The sequence below is a fragment of the Zingiber officinale genome, chromosome 1B, assembly GCF_018446385.1.
Source record: "Zingiber officinale cultivar Zhangliang chromosome 1B, Zo_v1.1, whole genome shotgun sequence".
In the NCBI taxonomy this organism is placed as follows: Eukaryota; Viridiplantae; Streptophyta; class Magnoliopsida; order Zingiberales; family Zingiberaceae; genus Zingiber; species Zingiber officinale.
In genome coordinates, this window is record NC_055986.1 from 26,260,589 (window position 1) to 26,270,090 (window position 9,502).

The 9,502-nt window shown below is 46.6% G+C and overlaps 1 protein-coding gene across 1 annotated transcript; it reads left to right on the forward strand.

Annotated features, from left to right (window-relative positions):
* LOC122034425 (pollen-specific leucine-rich repeat extensin-like protein 2) lies at positions 1-3,401 on the forward strand. Its single transcript, XM_042593714.1, has 3 exons — positions 1-122; positions 206-842; positions 2,850-3,401. Exons 1-3 carry the CDS (start codon positions 1-3, stop codon positions 3,399-3,401), a joined length of 1,311 nt encoding a protein of 436 aa, XP_042449648.1.
* The last annotated feature ends 6,101 nt before the right edge of the window (positions 3,402-9,502 follow it).

A 9,502-nucleotide genomic window follows, 5' to 3' on the forward strand; every position in this document is an offset into this window, starting at 1 on the left:
ATGGCGTTCCGCTCTTCCCTCCCCCTTCGAGTTGCGCGACCATACCCATCATCCTACCTGTCATGCTGCCTCCGAGAAAATACAAGGAGTCCAACTTCTCCTCTCTATGATATTGCGAGAAGGTTTTTTGCACTTCTTCGGACTCAGCCCGGTCCCGGCAAATATAGGAGCTCTTTTTGGTAAGATGTTACTCTTTCTTCCGCAGGTCTTCACTAACTGAAATATTTCCTGTTTGCTTTGCAGAGGCTGCTATGTTCCGGGCCTACTCAAAGGGCTCAGCTCGAATGCCCAGTGATCTTCTGCAAGCTGTGGGTGATGAGGTTGCAAAGGGCCTAACTGCCCCTTCGGCAACTCCCTCACATGAAACCTCTAGGGAACCTTCAGAGTCCTCCACCCCCCTGCTTCTGCCGGTAGCCCCTCCTGAGGCTGGCCCCGTAGCTCTGGAGCCCATTGAGGAAGAGCGGGCTCCTTCTCCTCCCCCGGACAAATGCCTACGGCTCCAGCGCAAACGTAAAAGAGTCGCGCCTTCGGTCCAGGCTTCTCCGCTTCACCCGCCCAAACGGGCTTCTTCCAAGCCTCCCAAAGTCCAAGTGCCAACACCCAGAGTTCCTGCTCAGGAGTCCCCCCGGGTGGCGGAAGTCCTGGCCCCTACTCCCGTCCGGGCTTTGGCTCCGGATCAGGCCGGTCCTTCTGCTGGAAACCAGCCCGGGAGCTCTGCGACCCCTTCCTCTCTTCCGAATGCCCCTTACCCTTCATCTTCACGCACCAGGGGACGACCTCAGAGGAACGAACGGGATTTCACTACCTCCTGGCGCCTACCCTCCGAGGCTGAATCGGATCCGGTAGGGACTTCGGCTAGGGCAGATCTCCCTCCAATCCGTGGCAGAATCCATCTACAAGGTGAACTAGCCGCCCTTTGACGATCATCCAATGAGAAATTCTGTGAAGGTTCTCGGTGGGAGAGTCTTGATCTGGCCTCCCGACACATCCTAGCGATGGGTTTTCTTTCTCTCGACTTAATTATGACATTATTACTGATTTTCTTCTTCCGCCCCCCCCCCAACTGACTTCCTCAACAGGGAGCACCTACTGGAAGAAGTTCCCGATGAAGCCTTCCCCTCTTTCGTGGATGACGATAATTTCTTGACTATCCAGGCACCTCCAAGTGATGTAACTCCCCTAGATCCCCAGCCTTGATGTTAAACTTTTTAATATGTAATCCTCTGGAAACTGCTTTTGTTTTAAGGTTATTTAACTTTAGGAAATTTCCCGATCTGTCGTTTCCCGAGCTGCTGTTATCCGCCATTACTTAGGTTTAAGAAATTTCTCATCTATTATCATTTTCTTAAGCATTTCGTTTCTTATCTCCCGATCGGGGACTTGCCTGTTTCCTGCTTGGCGATCTGTTTGCTTCCCGACCTGCGATCTGTTCATTCTCTGATCTGTGATTTGTTCTGAGTTAGATGTTCTGACTCGACGCTCTATCTGATGACCCTGCCCTGGAACTCTGCGCGCTCCATCCCCCGAACGGGCTCCCGAGCGTTCTTTCCCGAGGTAACTCATGATGACCCTCGTACTTCGCGCCACTTACTGTTTCCTGCCTCTTTTTCCGTGCTTCATTTTTATGACGATCGTGCGGCTCCTTTTTGCACACGTATTGAAAGTGTTTTTATTAGGGGTCGTTAGATGACGATGTGACTGTTTTGCCCTTATGAATATATGCTATAAAGAGCTCGCCAATGTTTCCTCATGGAACCTTTTGTCTGCTTCTCGTTGCTCTCGCTTCCTTTTTCTAGCTCCTTGATTCCTTGTGTCGTCCACTGTCTGCCTCGTCCTCTTATTCCTGACTGCCACTTAAATATTTCCCCATGGCTTTTCCCAACATCATTTACCCCCTAGAGTCTCCACTTTTGAGAGTACGGATCTGGACGATCTTCGCTTCACCTATGAGATCTCCAGGGACATGCATATCATCATTCCCAACACATTGCACCAAGCCTCTACTCCACCGACAGGTTATGTCACCTTTTATAAGGAATAGTTCATAGCAGGGCTTCGCTTTCCTATCCATCCTCTGTTCTCCGATGTAAGCCGCTACTTCCGAATTTCTTTGGTCCAGCTGACTCCCAATTCCATAAGGCTTCTATGCGGCTTTGTGGTTCTGTGTGAAGTTTGCGAACTTTCCTGGTCTGCCCGTCTATTCCACTATTTCTTCACTCCTCACCAGCATAGTGAGGGTTTGTTTCGCTTTCGGGGCCACACCCGGACCACCTTTTTCTGCCCCATTCCCTCCTCTGATCCGGCTTAGAAGGATAGGTACTTTTTCCTTAAGTTCCCGTCCGCTGTGGAGTGGCCCACTCGCTGGCAACGGATCCTTCCCTTGATACCTGACCTGGGGAACTTCAGTAATGACCCCCTCTTCACAGACGCCTTGGCTCAGTTCAAGTGCTGGCGATTGGACTTAATGAGATTAATATCCGAAGAGGTGTTGTCTTTATTTAGGCTGAGCTGTATCCCGTCTTCCGAGCTGTCTCACTCTCTGGGTAAGCTTTGTTTGACCTTGAATGTCTTCACTGTTGTTCAATGTGGTAACTACAACTTTGGTTTCTTTATGCAGCCAACACGCTGCTCCGCGCATCTGACGTCCAGCCTCTTCCCCTTAGTGAACAGGAAATAATGAGGAGGAGCCGAATCATATTGGATCGGAGACTTCTCCCACATGATGCCCCGGCCAGGCTAGGAACAACTGCCATTACCCCTCCTCAATCAATCCCTCGATCAACTTCCAGGTTCACCTCCCAAATGGCTCTTGAGGGTTCTATCAAACAGACCCCCTGACCTCCCTCTAGGTCAGGGGACATACCCCCGCCAGTGCTTCCTTCAGAGTGGCTTCCCGGGCATCCTGGCAGGCACGTCTAGCTAGACCTGCAGCACCCACTTCGGTTCGTCGGCCTCGACCTTCTTCTGAAGAGTCAGATTCAGATGGCCAGCGCCTAGCTCACAGACTTTGTCGAAGGTATGTCGATCCAGACTTGGATGATGCTGGTCCGTCCGATGAACCGGTCCCTCCATCTCGGGATGCCCAAGAGACCCGCGCGCCTGTTCCCGGTCCTGGGGCGACCACAGATTCTCTTTCCACGCGTTCCCAGGCTCCAGAGCAAATTCCCACTTCCTTTCGGCCTACTTCTTCTTCCCGGCCTATCAATGTTCCTTCGGGGGCTTCTGGCAACCCGGCAGATCCCTCAGCTACACCCCCGCCCAGTGAACCAAGACCGGGGCTATCTTATTCGGCCCCTCAAAATCCTTCTGAACTAACAACACCATCCCAGCAATCGCCTGGCTCCTCCTATAGCCACTATTATTCCACCACCCCCTCTGAGTCAGGGCTACTGCGACAATAGGATGCCCCCACTAACTGCCTTTTCATGAGAGGACAACTGGCTACCTGTTGGGATGAAAGCATTGAGCAAATGGAGGAATTATCTGTACCCAACCAGATAGAGAGGTTCTCAGAGTTGTATGTTCAAGTGTGCTTCACTTATTCATGCAGTAAAACTTCTTTTACTCTTCTTTAACGCTTTAGTTCTTTGGCTCAGGCCCACGCCGAATCCTTGGTGATAAATAGAACGCTCCAATTCCATCATTACCGTAATAAGGTGTTGGCATATAGGGTATCTGAGCTGGAGTTGCAATTGAATGATCTCGCAGCAGTCGACCGTGCTCAAAGAGCCAAAATAGGGGCTCTTTGACAAAAATTGAAAGTAAAAGAAAACAAGTAAAAGAAATTTAAAATAATTTCAAATTTATGGATTTTTCTAAAAATTGACAAACATTGAAAGTAATTATCTTAATTAATTTCATAAGCTTATCAGTTTGTCAATTAAATATCTACTTTAATAATCGACTTTCAGGCTGTGGCGAGGCACTAGGCCTTCTTAGTTATTGGATCATCAACCACTTCTAGACAAAGCCTCTTAAAAAATTTAAACATTTAATCTTTTCTAAAAGCCTTAGAAAACTGTTTAATCTAAGTAAGACTTTGGAACCCAATATAGGTTCCTTCCTATTGGGTTAACTAAGAATTTGGGGGGTATATATTCTTTGAAAATGTAGCGCCCGAAAATTCTCAAAACTATTTTAGAAATATTCTATGATTTTTCTGGAATTTTAGGATATTTTTACAGAATTTTTAGAGTAGCGGAAGTAGCAAAAACAAATAGAAACCGAAAATGGCCTAAGCGGGAATTGAACCCAAGACCTATGGTTTACGGATAATTCTAGTAACCAGTTGAACCCAGCAGGGTCGTGCTGAAAGGAAAGGGAAACAATTAAATTTATATTCAAGTTGGGCCGGAATTACCACTTAATATAAATAAGAAATTATTAAGTGAGGGTTTTATTTTTTTAATCGTGATTCTCTTCTCCTCACCCTAGCCTCACGCCGCCCCTTTCCTCTCCTTCTCCTTCTCCTTCTCTCGGCGCACCAAGCCAAGGGCCCTAGGAGCACCTCCCGGAAACATCAAGGGCACGAGGACGCTCCCCTCCGCGAGAGGAACGCATAGACGCGAGAAGATCGTTGAAGAGATCTCTCCTCCGTGAAACCTAACGATTAGAATCGTAAGAAATTACGAACAAGAAGTAAGAAACCCCTCACCTGCAGTATAAGTAGCTTCCGTGTGAATTCCATGATTTAGTTAGTAGTATATAGCTTTTCGTCACAAAGGATGCGAATTAGCGCATACCAAGTGTTCGATTAAATTACTAGCACAGCTAAAATGCAACTTAGGCATTGTGATAGCTTAGATAAATGCAATAGAAGCATTTTTACAGTTCATATGGTCTTGCTACAGCTTTTATGGAACTAGATGTCCAATGGGTGGGCTCCCACAGTCGCCTCTAGGTTCAGACAACCTAGCTCTAGGTTCAGATAACCTAGAAAGAGCAAGACAATCAATAATTAGCTATGTTCAGTATTTTACTTTTTCAGTGGCACTGTACATGATTAGATATCCATTGGGTTGGACTCCCATAGTCGTCCCTAGGTTCAGCTAACCTAGTAACCCTACTAAATTCGGGACTTGCAAACCCGGGTCTAGTTGGGGATGCGCGCACAGCAAAGTACAGTTGTCGGGCCCAAACAGCAGCTTGATTATTATTTTAATCTACTTATGAATATAGTTTTTCAAACATCACAAATTAGTCATGTGAGTTCAGTCAGCTTTAGCATCAGATTAGTATTAGCTTAGTTCAGTTTTATATCAGTTTAGTTTTCTGTTGATGCAATATGATAGTTTATGATTAGTTCTATTGCTATGATCAGTTTTATTTCTATGTGTTGTATGCCATGCCATGTTTAGCATATTCAGTATGTTCTTTTCAAATAGCATGTTTTCAAAGCATGATTTGCATCGATTGCATGTTTTAGTGAGGTAGATGGTTTCTTACTAAGCGAAAGCTTACAGATACTTTCTTTTCCTTATACTGCAGATAAAGGTAAAGGAAAGATGGACTAGCAGAGGCTGGAGGGCAATGCTACGAAGATGTGTGTGGATGGAACTTGGAATAGAGATCTTAGGGAATTTCAGCAAGCTTGTTTTAAGCATTAGAACCTTTTAGCATTTTATTGTTTTGCACCTTAGTATGTTAATTGCTATGAATTAGTTAGTCATGCACCCTATCATGCTTAAAATACTATTTGTGTGATGTTAGAATGTTTTACATTTAGTTTAGGATTGACATGGGAAGTTTTGGCACGAACAAGTGCTGAAATCAGACTTCTGGTACGAAATCAGAAACCCCAATCGATCGGCTGATCGATTGGAGGCTTCTCAATCTATTAGCCGATCGATTGAGAAGTTTGTACCGCGAACAGTAGGCCTCTAGATCGATCAGCCGATCGATCCAGCAAATTCTGTCGCGAACAGTAGGCTCTGGGATCGATCACTGGATCGATTGGCTAGTCTGGATCGATCAGCCGATCGATCCAGAATATTGGCCCGAGCACAGTAGCGTGCTGGATCGATCACTGGATCGATCCAACCTAAGCCCCACATACAGTAGCCATCTGGATCGATCAATGGATCGATCCGGCCATTTCAATCGATCCGTGGATCGATTGGGAGGCCCGAAAGGTGCTAGGAAGCCTCTAGTTCAGTTCCTTGACCATGGGGGAAATATAATGTGTCATGAATAGTTAGATTACACCCCTGAGCATGTATAGAATCAAGAAATGTCAATAGTTTAGCAAAATTTTAATTAGTATAGTTTCCGCATCTAGATTTAGTAATGGTCAGGGAATAGTTTAGCACAGATTAATATAACGATCGGCCTCACAGCTTAGCCAGTAGAAGGTGGGTCGTTACAGAGTGGTATCAGAGCAGTTTCCATACTTCCTACACACACATCAGCATTGAACCTGCAGCTTCCAAGTAAGAAACGTCTCTCACTTTATTATGTTCTTTCTTTCATGTTTGTAGATACTGTAGCATGTTGATTGATGAACACCTAACATGATAATGATAGTAGATATATAAACATGATTGCCTTTGTTATGTATGTCCTCTATGTCTTTAGAAATGGCACGAGGACGCCCAGCTAGAAGGGCACCAGCTACTGGGCCCCAGCATGAGGCAGGCAGCTCAGTGCCTCCCCCAGACCTGACAGCATTAGTGGCTCAGTTACAGCAGCAGCTAGCTGAACCCCACAGTCACCCCGGAACCGAACATAGCAACGCCAGTAATCTTAGAGGTTCCACCAGTCCAGCCTACAGCACCAGTAGCCCCAGCAGCAGTAGAGGCAAAGAGAGAAGCCTATCTGATCCAGTGGCAGAGAGTCAAGCCCGAGAACTTCTCAGGCACTAGTGAACCATGGGATGCCCAAGCCTGGTTCAAAACACTGGAGAGTACGATGGAGCTTCTGGACTGGCCAGAACATGAGAAGGTGAAGTGCGCCTCCTTCTATCTGACAGGAGATGCACGCATGTGGTGGGAGAGAATCAGAGCGAAGCGCCCAGTGAACCAGATGACATGGGCTGACTTCGAGAAAGAATTCTTCGAGGAGTTCTTTCACATGTGGGTCACCAACCGCCACTACGACGAGTTCACTGAGTTTCGTCAGGGCAACCTATCAGTTGAGGAAGCCATGAAGAAATTCAATAGATTGGCTCGTCTATGCCCTGAACTAGTCAGCCCAGAGAAAGAAAGAGTCCGGTTGATGCTCAAGATGCTGAGGCCGGAAATAGCGATGAACGTGGCTGGCGGCGTTCACAGGCCGCAAACCACCGAAGAACTAGTCAGCAGTGCTCTGACCACTGAGCACTACCAGAATAATATCAAGCAGCAGAAGCAAGTTCTCTCAGAATCCAAAGGTCAAGGAGGCTCAGGTACTCAGAAACAACAGGGCCACAGCTCCAACTGGAAAGGGAACTCCAACAATAAGCGCAAACCAGGGAGTTACCCAAAAGGAGGGCCAGCTAGCAAACAGCCCAGTTATCCAAAGTGTGCTACTTGTGGGAAATTCCACCCTGGAGTTTGTCGTAAAGGCACACGAGGATGCTTTGAGTGTGGACAGGAAGGGCATATGGCTAAGGAGTGCTCGAACAAGACTAGTCTTCCTCCACCACAGCCGATTCAGTATGGAGGTCAGCCAGCTCAGTTACATCAGATGCAGGCCGCTCTAGATGGTCCACACATCAGCCAGGGCAGACTAGAAGCCCCTCCAGCTATGACGAATGCGAGAATCTACTCCTTAACCAGAGAAGACGTAGCGAATGCCTCGACAGTTGTTACAGGTCAGATTAGTATTTTACAGCAAAGTACAACTGTCTTATTCGATACTGGGGCAACCCATTCTTATATATCCAGGGCATTTGCAAAGAAATTAGAGATACCTCCAGAGGTACTCAGTAGTCAATTTCTGACGACGTTACCTTCGGGGGAAATTATGGCATCCACGCACTGGCTCAGAGCAGTACCAGTCATTATAGCAGACAGAGAACTCTTTTGTGATCTGATAGTGCTAAATATGACTGACTACGATGTCATCTTCGGAATGGACTTCTTGATCAGATACGGAGCTTCCATCGAGTGTCGTAACCAGAAAGTCGTATTCCAACCTGAAACAGAAGCACAGTTCGAGTTCATCGGAGAACCCAAGAGAAAGGCCAAAAAGTTTCTCTCCGCTATGAAAGCACAGAGATTAATGGATTCAGGATGTACAGGATTTTTAGCACATGTAGTCAGTACCGGTCAGGACAAGGACCGACAGCTAGCAGAGGTCCGATTCGTACGTGACTACCCAGCATTCTTCCCTGAAGAGTTACCAGGCCTAGCACCAGACAGGGAGATCGAATTTGAGATAGAACTCATTCCCGGTACAAATCCTATCTCCAAAGCACCTTACCGCATGGCTCTAGCAGAACTGAAGGAACTTCATGAGCAATTACAGGAGCTGCTTGACAAGGGCTTTATACATTCTAGTCACTCACCATAGGGAGCGCCTGTATTGTTCGTGAAGAAGAAGGACGGGAGCATGCGCCTATGCATAGATTACAGAGCACTGAACTAAGTCACGATTAAGAACAGGTATCCTCTTCCCAGAATAGATGACCTGTTCGATCAGCTAAAGGGAGCAGCAGTGTTCTCTAAGATAGACCTCAGAATAGGTTATCATCAGGTGAAAGTCAAGGAAGGGGATATACCCAAGACAGCATTCAGAACCAGATACGGACATTACGAGTTCGTAGTCATGCCCTTTGGCGTGACAAATGCTCCAGCTACCTTCATGGACCTCATGAATAGGGTATTCAGAGAATACTTAGATAAGTTCGTTATCGTGTTCATCGATGACATTCTTATCTATTCAAGAACTCAGGAAGAACACGCAGAGCACCTGAGGACAGTATTGCAGACCCTTCAGCAGAATCAGCTGTACTCCAAATTCACGAAATGTGAATTTTGGCTAGATCAGGTGTCCTTCCTGGGTCACATCATCTCAAAGGATAGTATCATGGTAGTCCCCAGTAAGATAGAAGCTGTGAGCAATTGGAAAAGACCCAAGAACGCCAGTGAGATCAGAAGCTTTCTGGGATTAGCAGGTTACTACAGGATATTCGTAGAGGACTTCTCCAGGATAGCCTCCCCACTGACAGCTCTTACCAGAAAGAACAGAAAATTTACGGTGAGAACAGTTTCAGCGAGCTGAAAAGGAGATTGACCAGTGCACCTATTCTGACTCTGCCAGAGAACGCAGATAGCTTTGACATATATAGTGATGCCTCGAAGTTGGGACTAGGAGCAGTGCTGATGCAAGATGGCAAGGTGATCGCCTATGCCTCCAGACAACTCAAGGATTATGAGAGGAATTATCCTACCCATGACCTTGAGCTTGCAGCAGTAGTGTTCGCTCTCAAGATTTGGAGACATTACTTGTATGGAGCTCAGTGCAGGGTGTATACAGATCATCAGAGTCTGAAGTATTTCTTCACTCAGAAGGATCTGAATAT